This window comes from Cyrtonyx montezumae, unplaced genomic scaffold, assembly GCF_038088225.1.
Source record: "Cyrtonyx montezumae isolate F1298 unplaced genomic scaffold, pur_monq_1.0 scaffold_25, whole genome shotgun sequence".
NCBI lineage: Eukaryota > Metazoa > Chordata > Aves > Galliformes > Odontophoridae > Cyrtonyx > Cyrtonyx montezumae.
Genome location: NW_027071992.1, coordinates 13,526,785 through 13,551,832, shown reverse-complemented (window position 1 = coordinate 13,551,832; position 25,048 = coordinate 13,526,785). Strand labels below are relative to the sequence as shown.

Below are 25,048 nucleotides of genomic sequence, written 5' to 3'. Positions count from 1 at the left end.
CCTTTTGCTTTATACCTGTATTATTTAGTTGAGTGTCTGCACAGAAAACTCTGATCCAATGGGTACACGTGAGCTTGAGCAGACATCATGCAAGCGTAGTACAGCTCAAGAACATTAGATTGGGAGCTTGGATCTGTAATTTTAGCAAGGCTGATTTCACTCCGGCTTCAGAAGAAAAGTTCTGATTAATCCATACAGGAGGGGATATTGAGAATACCTTTCTTTGTCATGATTATTTAGCTATAAGAGCTTCTTTCAGACACAATCTCAGTGTCAGCCACTGCAGTAGACGTGGAGACAAAGTCTACAAGAAAACGCTAGGCAGTCAGTTAACTCATTCCTTTGGTAAAGTGTAGCTGCTAACATGTCTTAGGCATCTACAGACTCATGAGATGCCACAGTAAATTGAGGAAGGAAAAGAAAACCAACACCCAAAATCAAAACCAACCAACCAACCAAAGTGACCTGAAACAAAAACAATCCAAAATGGAAACAAACAGAAACTAACTGGAGATAGAAACCATTTGTTTTGTTGTGCAAGTTTTTTGAAACCTTGACCTTTGCACTAAGGGAGTGCTAATAGAAAGTTAGGGTGACACACAGCAGAATAACCACTTTGGGAAACAGCAGAATTAAGTAGTTCATTCAGACACTAACTCTTCTCCTCACTCATCCAGTTATTGTGAAAATGAGGTAGTACTTCTCCATGGGATCTATGCTGTTCCTTACTCAGGCTAACACTCATTGTACAATGATTAAATTAACCGTTCAGCATTGACTTCTAGTGCTGATGTAAGGAAGAAAAAGGAAGGAAGGAAAAGGAAGAAAAAGGAAGGGAGGAAGGAAGAAAAAGGAAGGGAGGAAGGAAGAAAAAGGAAGGGAGGAAGGAAGAAAAAGGAAGGGAGGGAGGAAGAAAAAGGAAGGGAGGGAGGAAGAAAAAGGAAGGGAGGGAGGGAGGGAGGGAGGGAGAAGGAAGAAAATTTAATTCTTTCAATTTCCATTTCAGGCCAAAGCCTGAAGCTGAGATAATAAAGTTGCAAGCAGTTAATCAACAATTAATTTTCAGTTTAAATGATAGGGAAACCACATCTGATCCACCTGATAATCCACTGCAAAGATACCACTGATCTGGTGGATGAGAGGAGAGCAATAGGTGTTGATTATCTCAACCTAAATAAGGCTTTTGATACTGTTTCCCATGACATTTCATAAAATCACAGAGCCATAGGAGTTGGAGGGGACTTCTGGAGATCATCAAGTCTAACCACTGCTAAACCAGGTTCTCTACAGTACATTGCACAGGAAAGCATTTTAAATATCTTAAGAGAAGGAGACTCCACAATGTCTCTGGGCAGCCTGTTACAGTGCTCTGTCATCTTCAAAATCAATATGTTTTTCATCTTCATATGGATCTTCCAGTCCTCCTGTTTGTTCCTGCTGCCACATGTTGTTTTTCTGGGCACCAAAGAAAAGAGCTCATCCACTTGACACCTGCCCTTCAGGCATTTATAAGTGTTGATAAGATTCCCTGTCAGTCTGTTCCAGGTTGAACAGTCTCAGGTCTTTCATCCTGTCCTCATAAGAGTGATGATCCAGATCACTAATCATTTTTTTAGTCCTCCACTACACTCTGATGAAGATGTTAAAGAAGACTGGACTCAATACTGACACGTAGGGAGCTCCAGTTACATGCCTCCATCTAAGTTCTGTACCAATGATCACAACTCTCTGAGGTCTGCCAGTTAGGTAGTTCTCAATCCACCTCACTATCCACTCATGTATCCCTCATTTCCAAAGCCTACCTACGAGGATATTATCACAGACAATGGCAAATGCCTTGCTGAATTCAAGGTGCACAACATTCCCTGCTCTCCTCTCATCTACTCAGTTTGGCTATCCTAGTAGGCTACCGCATTGGTCGTACACGATTTCCCTTGGTGAATCCATGTTGACTACTCCTGATAACCATTTTTTCTTCCACTTGCTTGGAGATGACATCCAGGGTAAGTTGTTCCATCACCTTCCCATGGACAGAAGCGATGCTGTGGTTTCCCAGGTTCTCCTTCTTGACCTTTCTGATGACTGGAGTGATTTTGGCTTTCCTCCAGTCTTCTAATACCTATTCTGTTCTCCGTGACCTTCCACAGAATAGCCAATGAAGTATGAACTGGATAAGTGAAAAATGAGATGTATTGGAACTGGCTGAATTGGCTGGGCTTAAGGAGTTGCAATCAGCAGTATGAAGACCACCTGGAGATCAGTGACCAGAAGGGTACGTGAGATCAAAATCAAAATCGAACCTGTTCAAGATATTCGCTAATGATCTAACCACGGAACAGAATGCATCCTAGTAAATCATTCAAAAGTTGGAGTGGCTGATATATCAGGATGTTATGCCACCCCCATTCACAGGACTTCAATAGGATAAAGACACAGGCTGACAAGAACCACAAAGAAACTGCAAAATGGATAATGCCCATAAACACATGGATAATGCCCACATTAAACCCATCAGGCTGAAGCTGAGGGGTGGAGAAGCAGGCTGGTGGAAAAGAACATGTGGATTCTGTAGGACAAATTGAATATGGGTCAGCAATGTGCTCTTGCAGCAAAGAAAACCAACAGCCCTATAGTTAGAACATCACCAGCAGGTCAGGGGAGATGATACCCCTCTGCTCAGCATTGATGAAGCTGCATCAGAAATTCTGTGTCCAGTTTTGTGCTCCCCAGTACAAGAGAGAGAGACTTACTGGAGGGAATTCAGTGAGTGATCATGAAGATGACTGAGGACTGACATGCAAGGAGAGGCCGAAAGAGCTGGGACTAGTTAGCCTGGAGCTGAGCATACTCTGGAGGATCTTCTCAATATGTGCAAGTACCTGATGGGATCAGGGGGATGGAGGAAAAGTACACAAACCCAGACATCTCAGTGCTGTCCAGGGAATGGACAACGGGCAATAGGCACAAAGAGAAATTCAGTAAATTTCACCTAAATGTAGGAAAAAACTTTTTTTGTTGTTTTGTTTTGTTTTAATGATATAGTTAAGCACTGAGGCAGATTGACCAAAAAGTGTAGAGTCTCCATCTTTGGAGGTACTCAGAACAAGACTAGCCACATTCTTGATCAGCCTATTTTAGCTGACTGTGCACTGAGCGGTGGCACTGGACTGAGTGGTCTCCATCAGCAACCCCAACCATGTTGTGATTCTGTGTGGTTCTATGTCAGCAAGTAAACTGTTGTGAATATACCTTAGTTCCAATACAACAGAATCAATATATGCCTGTATTACTCGACATTTATTCTGAAAAACCTCTAAAAAGTTCAGTTTCTGTAGTAAAATCCATTTCTATATTTCAAATGAACTCATATTATGTATTTATAGTAATAAACATTCAGACTCCAAAGCTGTTTGTACTGCTTTCTACTTCCACTGAAACATCTCAGAGGATTAAGAGGAAATATAACCTACTTTTTTTTTTCATGAAAAGTAATTTCCTACTGGGTTCCAGTACTATTTTTATAGATAATGATACACATATACAGTAGAGTACCCTTATTGAACTGAAGAAAGCAGGAATCCTACTGCTCTGTGGATGTATTTAGGGTATCAAATAGTTGCTGAACCTGTGCAGCCAACCATAAAAATGAAAGTACCTAGTTCAAATTTAAGATGCAGGGATACATTTTCAGAGATCATAGAGTCATATGATGGCTTGGGTTGGAAGGGAACATTAAGCCCATCCAGTTCCAACAGCCTGCCATGGCCTGCCTGTCCCCTACCTGCTCGGGCTGCCCAGGGCCTCATCCAACCTGGCCTTGAGTGTCTCCAGGGATGGGGCACATTTCTCTGGGTAAACTGTACCCAGGGCCTCAGCACTCTCTGAGTAAACAACTTCCTCCTAACATCTAACCTATGTCTCTTTTAATTTAAAACTATACCTCTTTTAATTTAAAACTATTCCTTCTTGTCCTGTTACTATTTGCCTGTTTTAGAATTTGGTACTGTGCTACCTGTAAGCAACTCTCAAGTACTGGAAGGATGCAGTGATGTTTCCCTGGAGCCTTTTATTCTCCAGTCTGAACAAGCCCAGCTCCCTCAGTCTTTCTTCATAAGAGAGGTACTCCAAACATCTGACCATCTTCATGACTTTCTTCTGGACACATTCCTTAAGCTCCAATGTCCTTCTTGTGTTGGGGACCTCAGACCTGGGTGCAGTACTGGGCTGCCAGTGCACGCTGCTGGCTTAAGTCTAGCTTTTTGTCCATCAGAATGCCCAAGCTCTCCTCCTCAGGGCTGCTCCCAATGAGCTCTTCTACCTCTCCACACAAATCTCTGAGGTTGTACCAATTGAAATACAACACTCTGCATTTGGCCATGATGAACCTTATTAGCTTTACAGGGAGTCAATCCTGTTCAAGTCCGTTTGGTGGCATCCCTTCCTTCTACCATATCACCTATACCACACAGCTTGATGTCTTCAACAAACTTGCTGGGGGTGCTCTCCATGCCACTGTCTCAGAAGTAGACTGAAATCTTGGATTTCAAGCACAAAAAATCAAATAGTACAAAAGGAATTTAAAGATTCTGTTCAGAAAAGAACAGCATTCTTACCCTCAGAGAGAAAATAGTTCTAACAGCTGTCTTACTGCAGTGTTTGCAGTGTTACAGCAACTAACAATATTTATTAAAGGCCTAGATATTGGGATTAGGTATTATGTTGGAATATCAGCACTTAAGAATTACTTTAGCTCTCCTTCAAATCCCTGAAATCTCATAACTTGCAAATTGTATTTTAAGATTGTATTTCTTGCATGAAAATAAAACAGAAGAACAAAAACAAAATAAGGCAGTGTTGAAAAAAATAAATTAGCTGAGATGCATCTGACTTTATATTGTGATTTTTCATCCATGCAGCTCCAGAATTTGGATCCCAGCTCATAATAAAAGGTATCACTTCTGGAACCTTTTCCTTTCCTTTGTGTCAGTAAGACCTTCTGCTTTAGACTTCTAGTAATATTTCTCCTATTTTTCCCTTTGTCCCCAGCACTTAAGGATGAGAGAAGTCCTGAACTTAGAGGTTGGGAGGGTAATGCTGACTCTTGTCCTGCTACACCACACACCTATCTGTAAGGAACTAATGCAGCAAAAAATTAATCTGCCATCCAGTTGGAACAGTTGCACCACAGGTTTGACTCTTGGCATTAGTGCTATGGGTTTCTAAAGGTCTTAATTTTAGCATGAAATACTAAACATATGAATGGCTCCTACTGCCTCCTGCTCATATAGAAGCATCTTAATCAGTATTATAGTGCTTGGTAACAGCTAATAGCAAGCAGACTTTTATTTGTTGTCTGCACACAACAGAAAGCTGGACTAGAGCAGTGCATCTCTAAATGAAAACATCAGAGTAGGATATAACAGAGAGCAAAGGGATTTAAGTTAGAAAATAATCCTGAGCTCTAGAGAAGTGCTATAATGCCATTGAACACTGGAGGGCACACAAGCACCCAGCCTTAGGGAAGGAAAGAAGTATTCGGTTCTTAGAGGTAGCAGATCCATTCCCTTTCTCCCTTAGAGCATTCTTTGTCTTTGGTGTTAATTCCTTTCGAAAGTAGTCCTTCCCTTCAGCTCAGCACCACCCTTAATTCTGCAAATAATTAAATAATGCAACACAAGGCAGTACTCTCTTGGTTGGGTGTTTCTGCATGATGTGAAATAATTACTTTGAATACACAGTTAAAAGAGTAGAAAAGGGGAGATACTACATTAATTTTAAAGAAAAAGCTTTATGAAATACAATTAATGAATACACCTTGTGTAACTAAACAAGCACACATGAAACCGAATAAAGCACTGAAGAGAACAGAATTGTGAAACATTTTTTTAGGGATCAACTTTGCAAAAGAAGCTTCAAACATTGCTTAAATGAACAGAGGAGCAGATGGAGAAGTAAATGCTGGAAACTTACAGGGAAAAGGTTTGTACATAATGTTTGTACAACTTTATCATGGCGAAAATAATTTGAACACATTTTATCACAGATAATTCCACCTTCTTCCTGCATGAGACAACACTTTTTAGTTCAGAAATATCAAAAGTCATCATTGCCACACCTAGTTACACTGCTTTCTCCCTGTCTTCTGACGTACTGCAGGGGTTGGTAACAAATTGCAGACAGCAATGCTGAAACTGTGAATTTTACCAAGAAAAGATATTTATGATTCATGACTGAGGAAGTGTCACCCATAAACCCCCTTGTTTCCAAGTTAAGAAGTCAAAGAATTCTATTGAAATCACTGTGAAAAGATGAAAACTGGGGAAGAAAAAAAGCAATTGTGACATTACTAACACTGTAGGTACCCTAAAAATAGAATCAAAACTTTCTCTAACATTTCACTTAAGTAACAAGCCAGTTTATTAAATGGGAATAAATGACACGCATTGTTAAGAGAAAGTAAAAGGAAAGAGTTGGGAAAGTAAGATGGTATACTTGTTTCCAGTCTCTTTTCATTAAAGGACAACTAATTCTGCTAAAGTGAGAGGAAGGATGGATTGATTATTGCAAAACATCTTCATCTAGATGTATCATTTGCCTAACCACAATATGGATCTTTATCTGATTGTATGTCTATGGAATCAAAGCTACATGAGAAAGATCAGGCAAGGTCCTTCCAATTTTGAAACTCACGTTATTGCAATAAAAGCTGATATTAAATGCCATAACTGGATATACTGATAATTCAAGTCCTGAACTAATATAGAAAGAGACAGAAAGAGGTGGAACTTCTTATATTAATAGCACCACAATGAGGTTCTTCAGTGCCTGTGATATATTTCAAGTGCTGAAAGAAATACCTATTTTCTCCCTTCTCATGAATTAGTAACATTTTCAATTATTTTCAGTGACATCTGAAATGTATTTTTGGCTTCAGAAGGAGCACTCTCATATGTCTTCGGTTTAAAATACTGTTTTCCAAATTGCACTTTTTTGTTGTTTGCTTGCTTTTTGTCAAAGACACATTAAGATGGACATTACTGTTAGAATCAAATATAGGAAGAGTTTCAAAGAAAAACTGAGTCTATTCTGTTGTGTGTTCTATAGATTGTAACTCATTTTAAAAGGACAGATTATGAGAATGACAACATGAATGCTTGGAACAGTACTCCCTAAGCACTGATAATTAAAAGCATTGATATATTGACGTCTCCCTTCTTTTTTCAGGTTCACAATTTTGATGTTGCTACAGATCTAAGTCACTCTGCAGATCTGAATCAATGCCAGCTTTCTCCTTGTATAAGGGAGCAGAGATAGCAACAACTATTCGAATTTCAATGTTCTGATTGCACTAAGCCTCAGAGGAAATATTGACGAAGGACGTAAGTAAATGTTGCCAAGTTCTTTTCCCAGCCCCATACTAGAAATTGAGCTTTACATAGTAACCCATCCTCAGCTCTTGGAACACAGGCCTACATGCTGCTTTTGAGTCCGGTGGGACCATCTCCTCCTTTCCCTGTTTTTAGACATGCTCTTTCCTTAAAATTTCCTCCTCTTGGGAGATACTGCATCAATGGAAGATAATGATAGCAATAAGTGAATTGAGATTAAAACCATCCTTCATTTTCTGTCCTTCTCCCTTTTTTTGTCCTGGTTGAGCCCTTGTGTTTCAGTCACCCACAGAATACCCATAAAAGGTTTCAAGCACAGCTCCAGGCTGGAAAATAGAGAAATAAGGAACTATATTAAATTGAATACTGTAATATTCAGTGTCAAGGTTTGAGTGGTGTACCACCTCACGGTTTATTTATTTATTTATTTATTTTGCTGAGTTTATTTTTTCATTTATAAATGAAGTCTTGAGGCTGGAGTTTTGAGAGTGAAGAAATGGCAGGTGTTTCCTGTAGATCGATTGTTTAGGTGCCTAAACACAGATTTTCAGAGCAGCCTTAGGGAGACTTTCATGACAAGCTCAGTCAGTGCTGTCATTTCAGTTATACACAAGCAGCAGGATATAGTATAAAACAATTACTTTACAGATATACTTTTAAACAATATGCTTCATTTTTTTTACACTCCAGCCACCTTCCACACCCAAATAGGATTTTACAGCAGCAGGGAGGTAAATTATCCCCTTTAACAGTAGCACAAGTGCTGCTTCAAAAGTAATGCCTTCTATTTTACTGTGTTGGCTCACAACATCAGAGGTGGGTGTTGGTGGTATGGGAGCATAGGCTCGACCTTCCCACCAGTACTCTGTTACATTTAGTTGCTGCGCAACAGATGGCAGCAGAGGGGCAGTTTGACAGTCACATCTGACATGGAAGTGCATATGAAGCAAAAGTGTATCACTGAATTCTTCCATGTGAAAAAAAAAAAGGCACCCACTGACATTCATAAAAAATTGCTGAATGTCTGTGGATATCAGCATGGAGGTGGGTGGTGTGACACTGGGCAAATGCTAGCTGTCATTTCATCGCTGTCAAAAATACATAACTAATGGTGGCATTTTGTAGAAAAGAATTTGCTCTAACAAAGAGTGCTATTGTGCTCTTTGAATATGTTGTGGCTTCCACGGAAATAAATAGGAGGCATACTTTCAGAGAGACCTACATACAAATCATACAACATGATGGCACATAATCTCTAACACCTGCTTGATGCTTCTGCAGCTTTTGACCACCAAAAGGAATGAATATCCCCAAAATGAGAAGAAAAAAAAATAATTATAATCCCTGCTCTGTTCATGTTCATTATTTCTTGAATTTATCACATATTTCATCTATTCACTTCCACAGATTGATAATCAGTTTCACAATGAGTCCTCATGTAGGGTATCAAGATACCACAGGCAGATGTGTCTTCAAGTGTAATAGCGTGTTCATGCACTGAGGTCAGCAGGAAGGCAGTAATAAAGCAGTCAGAAGGAGAAGCTTTCTACCTGAGGCATTAGGCAACCAATTTCACCAAGTCTTCACTTTGTCTTTAAATGATACTCCGTAATTGCAGCCACTCCAAGCAGGTAAGAGAGGAGGATGTACCAGCAGTATCAGCATGGCAACAGAACCAGGGCCGCTGACCTTCTGGGGGGTATCTCTTCCAATTGTTTCACACAGACTTACCCCACATATCGAACACAAAAAGCAACAAAGCAGCAGCCAATCAGAGCCACCATTGATGCCGAAATCACAGTGACTGCACTGCCAGCAACACTGACCAAGAGCCCTAGGCCCACACCGAGAATGATCTGTGCCAGCTGGACCATGCAGGTGAGAGCAGCACAGTCAATGCCCTTGCCTCTTCCGTGCTCTGTGCCTTGTTCTTTCTGCTGCAGACTCAGGTCCTGGAAATAAGCACAAAACAAGTCCAAGCGGACTAAGGCATGGCCAGTAAGCTGAATCTCTCATGTCATAACATCCAGATGCTTTGCAACAGGCCAATTGCTCTCTTCTCCCTTTCTGGTTTTAGTGCATGTCCCACAGAGTTTACAAAATTCAAACAGAAATTGTTCAAGTGATAATGAGTTTTCCAAATCGTCCTGTTTCCACAATCTGCAACTTTTCCTCTACCCCTTCTCTCAAGGAAAAAACTGAAACTTGATCAGCTCCTTGAAGTTCAGCTCTACTTGAGCTCTGGCAAACTAAAGTAAGAAGAAAATTTCACAGGACAGGACACCTCATCAAGGATGTTTTAGCTCCCACTCTCACATGGCTGAATCATAGAATCACCTAGGAGTAATGGAGTGGAAAAGGAATGGAAAAGATCTTCAAGGTCAAATCCAACCATAAAGAGAACCTCAGGGGGAAACTGAATCATACTATGTCCCACACATATAAAGATCATAATTCATTGTAATGAAGCTCTGTGATCTGAAGTTATACTAGATGCTCTGAAGTTATGCCTTGAAGCACATGAAGGAGTTCAGTATTAAAATCTAAATGTGATGGTTTTATTGATAAAAAAATAATTATCTGAAAATGAATAAAGAGACAAATTCCTCTACATGCTGAATACCATTGTTAATGATTTTAAATTCAAATAATAGACGAATTTGGGCAAAAGCTTTCATTGATGGTACATGAGCATCTCATATACAATCTCACATCCTGTGTGGTTTGGTAAACATAGAATCATGTTGTTTAGATAGAGTGGTGAGTATCCAATTAGGAAGATCTTCAAAATTGGACTGGACAAGACCATGGACAACCTGCTCAAGGTGACCCTGCTTGAACTGAGGTATTGGACCAGATTATCTCTGGAGGCCCCTTACAGACTCAGGTTTAACTTTGTGAGTCCTTTCCATAAGGACCTATCCTGTTTCACAATATAATTACATGACGATAATTAAATATGTATTGTTTTGCTGCTGTTTGGAGAGGTTTGCTTTGTAACAGACAGAAAGTTTCCATGCTATATTCTAGCTGGCTGTTCTCTCCTAGCATCCAAATGCTCTTGATTGTAATTAGGATGCTTTTTCGCAACACTAGTTACACTGTCTTCCAGCTTTTACCACACAAAGCTGAAAAACAGCAGAAACCAACAGTGACTTCCTAATTCAGCAGGACTGAAAATGGATTAGGATCCTACAGGAAGAGAGCATGGAAAAGGAATTGAAATGGCAGCAATTTAAAACCCAGTTTATGATTTCAATAGATTGTATACTAAGGGAAAATTCTTTGTTCTAGAACAATGCAGTGTTTTCAATTGGAGACACAATATATATATTTTTTTAATTACATTTATTTTGTTGGGCTGTGCCCAGCATTCCTCTGTGTCAGTTGTTCCAACCACAATAATATGAAAGTGTAAGTGAAAGCAATTTTGCAATTGATGTTTCCTCTATACTTTTTCTATCATCTCGTACATGTTGTAGAAGGCTTAAGACAAACCTACTTCTATTAATGTCAGAGCTAACATATGATTATCATTTAACGAATGGCATAACTAGCACAAGTGCTCTTATAAATGACATTTGAGGTAATTCACAATATTTTAAGTCCATGCACACTTCAGCATGTTTATTTCACTTCTGTTTTGAAACAGATCTGATTCAGAACTGGGCTGTAATTTTGCCTTTATTTCCTCTCTCTGATTTGGTTGCCCCCAAGGTTAGGGTTATGATCTCACCCTAAACTGGGTTCAACCCATGCACTTTGTAAAATCTTTCTAAAATTCTACATCATAATTGTTCCCTATTGGAAAGAACAGAAAATAATTGAAAAACGATTAAGCAGATCTATGAAATATTTAATCAACTTGAAAAATCCTCATATACTTCTTTGAGTAATTTAGAGTTTTCTCATGTTCATCATTTAGATGGTGGTATCGAGAAATCATACAGAGTAGTAGGATGTACTTTCAAGTCATGTTTCAGCTATATTTTTTGTAGCTAGTTTGAACTATCTTCTGTTGTGTTTCAACATTTTCTTTATTCATTTCTTCAAATGTCACTGGACATAATGAGGACTTCTATTGAGTGCTTCCAATTCTCCTCAGTCCTGCTGGTTTCCAACTTCCTTACTAACTTGCTAGAATGTTTCCATTAAAGACCACAACACTTTACAAGACATTAAGGTCTATCTATGCCTAGAAGCATGATATAAAGAATGCCGGATTTTCCAGATTCCCTTTGGAAACAGAATGCAAAGGACCAAAAAGAACCCCAGAAGAATGGGGGTGGAATATAACTGGAGTTGTATTCCAATATAATGGGGATGGAATATAACTGGAGTTGGAATACAACGTGGAATACAACTGAGTATAGAACTACATACAACTCTTTGTACTTTAATTGCATATCTTTATCAGATAACAGGTTTTTCCAACACTTTGCAATTAGCTAAAGCTTCTGACAGCCTGTGCAGGGTGGTCATTAACTTCAGGGACTCAGAAGTTGGCTCCTCAGCTAACATGAACAAACTCGGCCTCCCCGAGTAGTGTAGTAACAGCAGCTGCTCAGACTGAGCACCACTCCTCCTTTTGCTTTTAAACAGGCCACAAAACTCAGATTTAAATCTTATTCTCAGACAGACAATCCCTGAAGGCAACATAGATTGCTTGTTTCTCTTCTAGCTGCTTACAGCCTGAACACATACTGCAATTGGCCTTATTTCAGCTACGATGATAATTCATCTCAGTACGGGACTTTGGCGACTCTCTGGAGCTGGGATGTTAGCTGAGAGCTCTCATCTAGCTTCAACACAGCTCATAATATCAGTGTTATTTAATAAAGATTTGAAGATCTCTATTAACAGAAACTTTCTGTTGATAACACATGGAACCATCAGAAGTTTTAAATTTATAATTTAAAACCCGTTCACCCCTTCTATCCAACGTTCAGCCAAAATAGACTAAGCAGATTCAGACAAATTTACCCTTCATTAGACTTTAAACTTACCTCTTCTTCTTTGTGATACTCTGCAATGAGTTGGAATGGCACTGTGTACAGTGTGCTGGACATGACTCCAAAAAGTGAACACAGAACCAAAGTGGAATAGACATTGGGAAACAAGCCAATCAATCCAGTTCCTAATCCAAAAAGTAGGTATCCAATGAAATAAAGTCCCTTTAATCCTACGTACGGCAGAAGGACTTTCTGCACGTCTGTGAAAAGAGAGAGAGATGGCTGCCAAGAGTTAAACAAAACAAGCAACATCTCACCAGGAAATTCATTTAGGAGTTTTATTATGTAAGATGCAGTAAAGGGGAAAGTCTTACTGATTTTGAAAGTTGCTTCAAATTACTGCGGTTACAAATTTTCTGCAGAATGCTTGTCTGCTCTTTCTCTGGCATAACCAAGCTCAGAGAAGGAGTTAACAGCCATTCTGGAAGGACTTACCCCCATGGACAACTTCAGACATTTCCGCTGTTTGATTGTTTCAAAAACATTTGGCATCAACCTCTGTCTGAGCTGAGAGAGGTACTACATAAATGCCTGTAGTTGAGCTCCAAAGGGGATTTCCCTCAAGCTTTTTTTAGATGCTCAGTTCAACTCCCAAAATGCTACTGGTGTGAGTTTTTGGATAGCATTTTTTTTTTATTCTGGGTAAGAGTTATGGTAAGATTTATCTAGAGAGCTAGCTGGTATATTTATGCACAATTTCGGAGAACAAGGTTCATGGTTTTGCCATAAACTTCTACATAATTATGAAAAAGTTTATTTGTGAAGAATGCAGATGGCAAGATGCCATCACAGGAGCCTTTTCAAACCTATAGCTACAAGACTGGTAGGTGAAAGAGCCCCTGAGAACGATGCCCACAACATTCATCCTACTCTAGCTTTTAGCTTTAGAATGATTTTCAGTGCTCAGAGTCAATCCACAATGCCTTTCTCCCAGAGTGACCCCTTTTCATATGGTGCAGGCAAGAGCTGTTCATGTTAAGATACAGATTTCTAACACTGCTGAAAATGTTAACACTTGTTAAAATTTTCATGTGAAAAAGAAACAAACAAAAAAATAAAACCTGTTAATTTGGCATCATTTCTTTCTTTTACTTATTTATTTTTTCATAAGGAAAAGTGAACAGCAAAGAGAGGTTTTTTTGTTTGGTTGGGTTATTTTTGTGGGTTTTTTTGGTTGGTTTGGGTTGTTTTTTTGTTTTTTTGTTTTTAACATCAGTGTTGGAGTACATTCCTGGATACTTACAAGAATAGGCTGAGGATGCAATCGCATTGATGCACAGCCCCCAGCATCCAACCTCCACTCCTCTTCGGTAGGTATGGTAAAGTGTGGAGTTATGAGAAGCATAAGGACTGCCCTGGTACACAACCTAAAGAGGCCACAAAGATAACAAAGGCAAGGAATTATTGCATATATTTAGTACCTCCTGCAGGGAAAGACAGGCTAGCAGCCAAGAAATCTTTCAAGCAGTGCCCTCATGACCTCTGCGTTGTTCTCCAGATTTCACACCCATTTCTCCCAGACTGTCACATAAAAGATTCTTCCTCATTTCTTGCACTCTACTGTTTCCTGGGCTCTACAGAGACTCCTCTGCTCTTTTCCTTTGGGTGTTTCTCATTTCTCATTCTCCTTCTCCCTCCACTTCTACCTTCTTAATTAATCTCCCTTCCCCTAATTTAGCTAAGATGATGTTTATTTTTCTTTCAGGCCTACCACACACTCTATTTTTTCCACTCAATCAATCCCTTAGAAGAAATAGAAGAATTTCTTTCTTCTATTTTTTTTCTTTTGTCGTTCATACACACTGAAGGAAACAAAAACTACTTCTTACTTCTCCACAGAGGGAGGAAAAAAAAAAAACCCAAAAAAACTAAGGCAATGAAATGTGGAAAAATGCTTGGAGCCAGAGTCACGTCTTCAAGTTCATAATAATATCTTCATTGATATTTGATGGAGGAGGAAATGCTATGAGGAAAGAAAAGCAAGAGGATTTTACACTTTTACCTGTCCCATGAAATCCGTGAAGAAGAGCATGTTGGACAGGAAAGCCATCCATCCAAACAGGTGGCTCACACACAGGTAGCGATAGTGGGATGGCATGCTTAAAAGAGTCTTCAAGAGTGATTTAAGTGTCATCCGCCTTTGAGCCTTAAAGCAAGTATTTAACAATAATATAGTGTTATTGCCCTTAAAGCTAATAAAATACTAACAGCAAGTAGAGAAGGACTCATGTTAGAATTCCAAAGTTTTTTTGTTTTTGCTAGAGTGGATTTGCTGGGTGCTGAATGTCCTTCACTACCTATTTGGTTTGTAGAATCATTGCTGAATAAAGTCATCTGAAAGATCACAAGGACTCTCCAAGATCTGGGGTCCATCAGTAAAGATGTAGTGGTATTTCCTGCTGCAACAGTGGGTAGGATTATTATGTATGAGTACAACCAAGGAAAAAATTTCTGCCAAAACAGACTCAGTGGATTTTCAAAAACCAAATCAAACTAAACTAATAAGCACCAAAAGAATTTCTTCCTGAAGACTACCAGCTTACCACTGCAGATTTAAATCTGCCATAGAAAAAAACAAAACTCAAAAATATTTCCTCAGAATTAAAATATATCAGTTGTAGAATACAGCAGTTTTTATCCTTCATTCCTATTCCCTACTATGTGTTGTGTTCCACCTTTTTTGGTATAGAGTCACAATGAAATTTTCGCTACATACTGTTTCCTGCCTCAATAAGCAGTGAGAGACAGTGATGTGTAACAGGAGAAGAAGCACCCAAAACAGGAGATGCAGCAAACATCCTACTGTCCAGAGGACATAAAGACGAGCACCTGGACACCCCCAGTCTCATGGGAGAAAAAGCATACTTCAAAATCAAAATATCATGGGTATAGGTTAAAAAAAAGTCTCACTGACTGGGAAAAAAACTCTGATCGTCTTCAATACTCCATTTTATCTCCTTCTCCTCATCTGAACTTTATGCTCAAAACCTTAGTCACTTTTTCAGTCACATGCATCAATGTCTTAGCTTCAGCTGGGATAGAACTGTTTTCATCAGAGTGTCTGGTATGATGCTGTTTTGGTTCTACGAGAAGAACAATGTTGATATAACACATAATGTTTATAGTTGTTGCCAAGCAGTGTTGTACAGAGACAAAGCCCTTCACAGCAAAAGGCCAAGGAGCTGGGAGGAGACAGAATTAGGACAGCTGACTTCAACTGGCCGAAGGGATATTCCATGCAATATGACATCAAGTGGAAGGAGCTCTGAAGGGAGTTGCAGAGTTCATCTCACTTTCTTCCACGCCAGGGGGCAACCTGGGCATTGGCTGGGAGGTGGTGAGAAGCTGCTTGTGCATGACTTGTTATTTACATTCATATATTCTTTTTTTTTTTCACTATTATTATAATTTTCTTTTGCTCTATCACAGCAAATAGTCTTATCTCAATCCATGACTTCTGCTTTATTTTTTTCCTTTTTATTCTCTCCTCCATCTCACTGAGAAGGGGTGGAGTAAGGAAACAACCAAGCTCAGCCACCTCCCAAGTTTAACACAACAATCAGACCACTGCTGTCATTTGATTTTTCTCAGTACATCATTGCTTCCCTTCAGTGTTCCATTTACTCTTCACAGCCCTGCCTTCTTTAGAGCTAGGCTATGCAGCAAGCTGCTCTATGAATAACCACCACTTATGAAGTTGGAAATTCTCATAGGAATGACAAAATTCAATTTGCCTACTTTCACCTTGAATTGTATATTGTACAAAACCTTTGGAATTTCTCTAGGCGTCACTGTCTCTTTTAACTGTGTTTTAAGCAGGGAAAATGTTCAATTCTACTACAGTTATACAAAATAAATAAATAAATAAATAAATAATCCCATAATGGATCATCAGTATTATTTCAAGGATGTTTACTATTTTTTTACTTAGTTTATATAATTTATTCAACTCTTTCACAGACTTATTTAAAATATCCTTTATAAACACAGTAATAAGATAATGTCAGGGAACTACAAAAAACACTGCCGTAATTATAAATGATAATCTGAAATCTAGAGAGGAATGCTTGCTCTCTATTTAGATATCATAGAAAGTGGAAATGGAAACAGATGTTTAATGCATGCATTCAATACTTAACAGCAAAGACATTCTACACTACCATTTATAAACAAAGTTCTGAAGTCTGTCTCAGTTTAAGTGGCTTATCCTTCAAAAGTTCACAATAGCCAACCCATTTCCCTATAAAATCACCCAACTTAACTTAAAGCCTAAGGTGATTCCTAAGGATAGAGAGGAATCCACTGTACAAGTTTTACAGCAGTAGATTCTCAGTAACGTTGCACCAAACCAAATAACAAATGTAGAATAACTTTGTATTCCTATTCCTACTGATAGAATCGATCTGATTCTCCTGTAGGAGATCAACTCTCATTAATAACCATGAAAGCTATTAGTATGTAAGAGCATATTCCTTAATTTAGAAGAAATAGGGGCCACAATGCCTGCAGTGAAAAAAAAAAAAAAGAGACACAAAAAAACAGGAAACCAAACAATTTCTTCAAGGAAGCAATTACAGTAACAAATGAACTTGGAAAACGAGAGACAGAACACTTTGGTGGTGAGCGTCTAGAATCTATCCAAGACTGGACACATCAAAGGAACATGAGACAGATCAAAGCTCAGCAAACTTCTGATGGTCTGACCAACTGAAAACCTAGAAAGGAGAGCAATTGCACAAGCTGACCCATAGTGCAAGCTATATCTTGCGTGTCAGATGTTACTGATTCACTGGGATTCTTGCCAAGCCAGAGGCTACCCCAAGCCTCTGCTTCCCTGGCTTCCTGCAAGGAATGCTCTCTGCTGGGTAAAGGGCTCTTTTTCTGTCCCTTTCCCTTCTTTCACAGCCCATGTTGGCCAGTCAGTGCTACCAAGCATCTCTGACAATTCAGAGGACACTGTGAGTGAACAGTGCTGGTGAAATTTACTGTGCTCCAAGCTAGGTGGGCAAACGGGAAGCACACTTCTGTGTGCCAACCATACTCTGCTAACAAACTGTCTCTTTGGTTGCTGTGCACCCGGTATTCTCATCAGTCAGTGCTCATAATTTATTCTAGCTTTTTGTAGTGTCTGGTGTGATGATATTCGTGTTTGGTTTCAAAATAACAAATGGTATTCAAATACAAATGATAAACAGCAAAGGACAATAAATCAATTATAATGATAGCTTAAACTTTAGGATTCATAGGATTCATTCATATCTAACTTAACCATCTGAGCATTCTTGGTAATTTTTATTTGACTTCTGACAACTTGTATTGAGGATATATATCCAGTAATGATAGGAAAAAGAAGTGAAATTAAAGCTACAGGTGACTGTTCCATTATTCATTACCTTACTTGGCACCAGACGTGTATTGGACATGGCATAAATAGAATACCATGAAAGTGCAGTGAGGATTCCTGCTGATGACTCTTAGTGGTGAAAGCCACTGTTCTACAGATATCTCTCCAGGTATTTTTCAGGTAGATTCTCCTTCTGCAATCTATCTTAGATTGTAGCAATCTCTTGTAAGATCAAATAATAAAACAAACCACTGCTGATTACTTGCTGCAGAAGTTCCTCTATCCCACCTGAAACTTATGTCAAAGGCACAGCCACAGCAATACTTCAAAATAAAATTAAAACCCTAGAAGTGAGGTAGCACTTTAGGAATTTCTGACAAACCAGTATTATCAATAAATCCTCAGTAAAACAATGAGCACTTGCCACCAGACCATAGAACAAACATGTCCACGTACAACATGTATTATTGTGTGGATTTCAATGGAAATTACAGAGATACATCAAATATTAATGGTCTGTATCTCCTGCCCACTATGTGATGTTAATTCTACAAAGACTAACAGAGAAATTATATCCTCTTGACAAAATTCAGATGGATAGGATATGAAGAAAACCGACACAGAGTAGAAAAGTGCATTTGGCTCTCTCAACCCTCCCAAAGCATCAGGACAAGTCCGTTTCTATCACTCCTGCAGGAAATACTTTGTAAATAAACAGAGAGAAATGGAAGAAGATTTAGATCTGACCTTCTATCCAGGTCAGAAGAAGAAATAATCCAGGGGGATACTTTTTCTGAATATGTGTGTGAAAGGGCTCTATTTCAGTTAGCCAGCAATAGCTAATTGGAAGGCTACTGATGGTTGGCAATGATAAAATGATATGGGTTATAAAATCACCTCTCTTCTTACCTCTGTATACGATGAGTCAGTATCTTTCTTTGTCTTACTCGTATCATTTAAGTTAGCACACGGTAAGTATCCATTCTTGATTTCTTCTATGGAGCTGTACTTATAGGGCTCAGTCACTTCCAATAAGAGCTTTGTCTCTTCGTTGCCATATATGAGTGGGACTTCAGGAATACTGCGTAGATGTATGATAAGGCAGATGAGGAAAACCAAGGCTGACAAGAGGAAAATCACCTGGAATTCTGACGTCAAGGAATATCCTAGTACAGTTTCACCCCAATCCACAGCACCTGTCAGGTAACCCAGAGCTCCTCCTAAGCCTACAGGGGGGAAAAAGGGTAAAAAAAAGTCTACTGGCATTTATAAAATCAATAAACAGTACACAACACTCTCATCATGTAATTCCCTCTAGAAATCACTGAATAATCACTCCCCAGATATCAGGATATATATAAGAAGAATCAAAAGAAATTGGAACTCTGAGCTAATCACATACATAAGCAGTTATCAAAATACGATATCAAAATATCAGGAGCTCTCAAAAGAGATCTCAATATATAGTAACATGGGACTCCATCTCTTTTCCAGCAAATACTCTGCATGACTCAGAAACATTTCTTTAAGGCTGCCTTTTCTCTGAAACAGTGAATAACATGAAACAAAACTCTTCTGGAATATCAAGCAGAATTTGTAAATTGTACCATAGGTAGCTGACTCTAGACTGAAATACTGCTTCTGTGTGATTTCTCTTTTAAAAAGGAAATAAAAAGCAGTGCTTTGTAATCACCAAAATCTGAGTTTCTCTGCACTAGATGTCTGTATGTCTCAGAGTTGATAAAAGAAGAATTCACTTTTTTTTTGTTCTAAACAATGATTTCCTTTGCACACAGTGCACACTGTGAAGCACAAGGAAGCACACACCACTGCATTGGCTCAGATAGAGGAAGTGTTTGTGCAGTCCTGCCCTCCCTGGTGGCTTGGCAGGACAGAGAACTTGCTCAGCATAGAGCATTTAAAAGATTTGGAAGTATTTCCACCCTTCTACTTAGGTGAGTAAAGACAGTGTGTGGTGGAACCATTCTGTCCAACAAAAAGTAATAGAAATAACAAGACTTAAATTTGCCTCACATAAAAACCACAGTATTATAATTCCACTCTGGGTTTTCTGTACTTCTCTTCCTCTTACGTGTAATTACAGCCATCCTTTGTTGTGTCTTACTGAATCCTACAGGGTCTGTATCGCTGCTTGTTTTAATGAAGAACAATTAAGCTTTTAATATCTTTTGGAAGAAAACCTACGCTCAGTGTTTGTACAGCAGTTCATGTTTGATGTTTGAGGTCTTCTTTGCATACTGTTTTGACTAACAGTAATCATGATATTGGAATGCACAGTCTGCAAGTTGTGTCACATGCATCTTCTTCTCATCTCAGTGGTACTAAGTGTTATAGCCACAATCCATCCAGTTTCATGATTAGAATTTAAAAACAGAGAAGACAAATTGAAGATAAAAATCTTGAAGATGTTTAATATAAAAAGAAGGAATTAAATAGTAGAAAAGTAATAATACACAAAACACAGCTAGAAAAAATGAGGAAGGAAGGATGTTTTTTGTGTCTGATGGGGACAGAAAAAGGAGTGACAAATATCAGCTGTAGAGAATGGATAATATGATTAAATTCTAGGGAATGCAGTTTAAAAGCAACATCATCAGAGTGCTGGCACAGGCTTCTCTGAGGGCTGCAGGACTACTGTCAAGGGCAGACCTGAAAACCAGAAACATGTAGATGTGGCACTGAGGGACATGGTTAGTGGGCACAGTGTGCATGGGTTGACAGTTGGACTAGATGATCCTAGTGGTCTTTTCCAGCCTTAATGTTTCTATGATTCTGTAACTTCAGGAATGGGGTGAGCAATCAGCTGTTTAGGAAAAGACAACCTTGCTACAGAAAGCACATGGTGTTGTCCTCACTCTGTCCAAACAAGTGATTAGAAAAATTTTTGTCTGTTTCTCAAGGCTAAAATTCATTTCATTCCCTCATGGCTTTCGGGTTCCCCTAGAATCTGTGCTCAGGTTCCAGGATCCAGCTATTTCAAATATCCAAAATCTGCCCACTGTCAGTACTGCTATGTACCACTGTCAGTACTACTATGCTCTACGAGTTGTGACGGAGGGCCCTGGGTGTGCTGGGCCCAGAGCAGAGCAGGCTGAGGGTAGGCCTAATGGGGGCTGCCGCCCCTCTCAGGAAGCAGAGGGCTGCCATCGAGCCTATATGCTTCTGTTCTTGCTACAGCTCAGCTGTCACAAAAATCTGCATCAGCATAGGCTGTATGGCTTCTTATCTTGTCTGGTTTTTGTCCAGTGCTGTCACAGTGACTTGTCCCAGACACAGCTGGGAGCAATTCCTGAGTAACATAACAGGTACACAGCTTTATGTGCATCCCCTGTGCATTTTCGCAGCACAGGACAAAGCCTCCTGTTCTGTGTGAGCTTTTTCCCTCTGTAACTCAGCAACATTATAAATGTCTAAAGGCAACCAAATGAAGCTTGAACCGAGACTAAACCCCTTGGTCTTATTCCGTGGAAGCTATGAAGCTATGAATGTTACATGGAACTTCTGTTTCTATACTGGAAGGTGCCGTATGTTGGAGCACCTCTAAAAATGGGCACCAGCTGCACTGCTGAGTACTTGCTCAGGAATCTGTGCTAAGTAAAAGAGTTATTTATTTTTAAGTGCTATGGAAAAAAAACCCAACAAGTTACTTCCCCTAATTATGACTTCATCAAAAACCTGCAAATCAGAATAAACTGAATAAATATTACTTCATTTTTGAAAATAGTTAATTGTTCCTAATTGAGCCGTGGCTATTTTGCTGTAAATGCTTAGGCCTGCAGCCTCCTGCAGCAGTGTTCTTACAGCAGCAACCACATGCTGCAGTTCTCTGTAGCAGTGAAAACCCAGCAACAACAGACCCGTGACTGAAGCACAGAATCAGATGATCAGTTCATTCAAGATTAGTACACAGTGATTACAAAATCCATGCAATTTTCTTCCCCTCCCTCCAAGCAGGAAGGAAAAGAATGGATCTGAGTACCTGTAAAGAGAGCATGGTAATGCAGACCCTTCTCTTTATCCTGATGAGAGCAGACATCAAATAAATATGCTTTGATGGGGCCATCAATAAAGTCAGCTGCAAAATCAAAAAGCACTACTCCCAGCATGGTAATGACTATTGCCCATGTCCGCTGCTTGTCTCTCTCACCGATGAAAGCTACAAAACAAAAAAAACTCTCATTCTGACAGCAATAGTGCTATGTTTTGCAAAACCTCATTTTATCTTTCCGGATTCCTCCAAATCTAAACAATGGTTAGTTACGCATGAGGAACCAGTGATAGCACACTGACATCTGAGGAGCAGGGTAACTGGGTTTAGAGTCTGCACAGCACTGAGTTGTCCTAGGTTCACTTTGAACTCTGGGTCAGCAGAAGCTCTGAGTATTCCCAGATCCACAGTCAAGAGCATAATTTGCCTTTCCCTACTCCTTTACACTTCTACAGCATGTTCTGGCAGCCTAAAGCACATGTATTTTGGAGTACATTTTTGTCTCATTCCATTTGTTCCACCCTTCCACAATTTTAGGCGATCAGGATTGGCCTAACATCTTTTCCTGGCTAAAAGAATACAACTGCATACAACAGCCAAGATATCCAGGATCAGAGAACAAATCTGTGAAAACACACTCCTCCCCCTCAGGAGGAGTCACCTGTCACTACGACAGCAACAACTTTCCACCAAGTGTTTGAGAAGTTACATCTCAAGCAGAACTAGAACAGCATCATAGGGAAATCATTGGATTTGCACATTCCAGGTGCATTGCTTCCATGGAGTTGTTAGTGCTGCAATCATTAAAGATAAATGTTTTGAATGTCAACTCATGCAAAAAAGGAACTAACAGAGATTCATTTAGAATGTGTACTACATCAGATGAACAACATCAACCATTTAACTTAAGAAAGCAAATTTTAGTTCTCAAATACATTTCTGGGCCTAAGCAATGCTTTATTCTATTAACTGACCAGGCAGCCAGGTCAACACTGAACACTGCAATCACATGCACGAACTACTGAACACTATGTACAGGATACATAACACACAGCATTAGGATTGAACATAACAGACTGCAGTGCTCCTAAGCTCCTTCAGTCCAGCTCAGCAGCATGATCCCCAATTTAACACCCAATTTTAACAGAGAAAAAAGGAACCCTATCCTTCTTTCTGATTCAAAACACTAGGATGAGTTTTGTCGTGTCAGCAGAGCGTTCCCCTCACTTACCTGAGATCATCTCGTCCCCATTGAGGTACAAAGCCATGCCTACCAGCATTATGATGCCCAGACCCAGAATGTAAGGTCGCCTCCTGCCCCAGCTACAGGCGCAGTGATCACTGGCGGAACCTACCACGGGCTGCAGCACGAAGCCCAGGATGGGGCTGATGAGCCACACCAGGCTGTACAGGTTCTTGGGCAGCCCTACACTGAGCAGCACCGGCGTGACAAAGGCAGCCTCCACAGCGTAACAGAACTCCCTCCCGAACATTGCCATGCTGTGCATGATCAGCCTTCCTGTTGCTCGCTGCTTGGGCACCAGCACTCCAGTCCTTGCTGTGGAGGGCTGAGCAGCCTCCTCCTTCCCTCCTGTGTTGTCCATGTCTGCCTTAGCCACCTCAGAAGGGGGTGCAGGAGACCCCTGGAAGTCCTGTTCCGTTAAGGTCATCGCTCTGGCTACGTGCAGCGCTCGGGCAGGTCAGTGCTGCCTGGTCTGGCTGACATGGAGCCCTGATCATATGCTGGGTGCAATCTGTCCGTTCTGGGGGAGGGACTCACATACTTTCATGGCTCCACGATCACAAGTTATGAAGGAAGGGGGCGGGGAAGCCTGTGTTACCAGCAGTTCTGTGCTCTGGGGCGCCTACAGAGCTCCCAGCTATCCCAGATTAAAGCATTACTGTTGCAGCACAAAACACGCCTACAGTGGGAACATACATCACGTGGGAGAGGTGCGGGATTAGCCCGACACAAAGCCAGTCACTCCTCTTGCTGCTGCAAGACAATGGTGTCACCAAGAATCTGGAGCTCTCCTCTTTTCATTCAGCAAGAGTGCTGACCTCCTGCTGATCCACAAGGCAGGCAGGGAAATGAGCAGTCAAACGTCCAGAAAAGTTTCCAACTATAGAGTCAGTAACAGACAAAAAGCTTGATAGAAATCTGTCAAACTGCAGCTGGTGAGTATTTTTTGTATCTGTTCTGTGCCACCCTCAGTACAACTGATTATTTTCTTCATTTCTGAAAAACAAAGGATATCATCATTGCTTAGGCTGTTTTTTTTTTTTTGTTTGTTTGTTTTGAAGTCTTACCGGGCACGCTTATATTTGGAAAGCAAGCAGAAGGCTTTTAAAGAAAAGCTAGTGACATACCAAAAACCCCACCCTTCCAGGTTAGCCACCTGACTGAGGCAGCTAACTTTAATGGTAATTTTTGTATCAACATTATCAAATTTTGGGTCAAAACCTAAGTGTGCTGATGACTATGCTTGGCAATATTTACACTGGTCCAATACAGTCCGATACATATGACACTAGGCAAATCCTCAGATCTCAGCATGGAGCACGGAATTAGATTTGATGATCACTGTGGGTCCCCTCTGAGTCGGAATACTATGGCTCTGTAATATTGCAATGGTATATAATATTTTAAGTAATTCATCAAAGTGATTATAAATTGAAATCTTACAATGTTTTTAATGATTGTTAACTGATCAGTCAATATCTATTAGATAATTCTTGTTTCCATGAGGGTGTTTGTGCAACACAATGTAAAAGAGTTTTTCGAACAGTACTAACACAGACACTTCGCCATGAGCATATAAAAAAAATCATATCTCAGCTTTGGAAGTCTTCATAATCAACAAGCCTTTCTTCAGCAACATTAAAAATAACCAGAATCATTTACAAAAACCAACCCTTGTGTCAAAATTCATGACTGAAGAAGATTGTATACAAAGCCATATATATTCATGATGAAAGAGCAAAGAACATTTCAAATTACTAATTTTGAAGGAACTGACAACCACCATAGTATAAACTTTGTTTAAAACCTGTTCAACTACCTGTGCCTTTCATTTTTCCAGAAATAAAGGATCGATATTTGCCAGATATTTTATAATGAGGAATTTATTTCTGAAATGATTTTTCAGGCAAACAGGGATGCTGAACATAATACAACCAGGAGACTGTAGTAAGAGAATATAGACAGGATACTGAATACAACTACTTTATCACAATAACTCTGCAGAAACACAAGGAAACAGCATTATCCAGAACATTGTTTAGGTATGATAAG

At 39.7% G+C, this 25,048-nt stretch overlaps 2 protein-coding genes across 2 annotated transcripts in view; both read right to left on the bottom strand.

The window, feature by feature from the left end:
- The window catches only part of NPR3 (natriuretic peptide receptor 3), a 466,739-nt gene that overhangs the window by 269,387 nt on the left and 172,304 nt on the right, over positions 1-25,048 (bottom strand). The window lies entirely within an intron of this gene.
- Positions 13,717-23,423, bottom strand: SLC45A2 (solute carrier family 45 member 2). The gene is given in 3 exon segments (XM_065739714.1): positions 13,717-14,546; positions 21,745-21,921; positions 22,985-23,423. Coding segments are annotated over 3 exon segments (855 nt in total). The 3' UTR covers positions 13,717-14,307.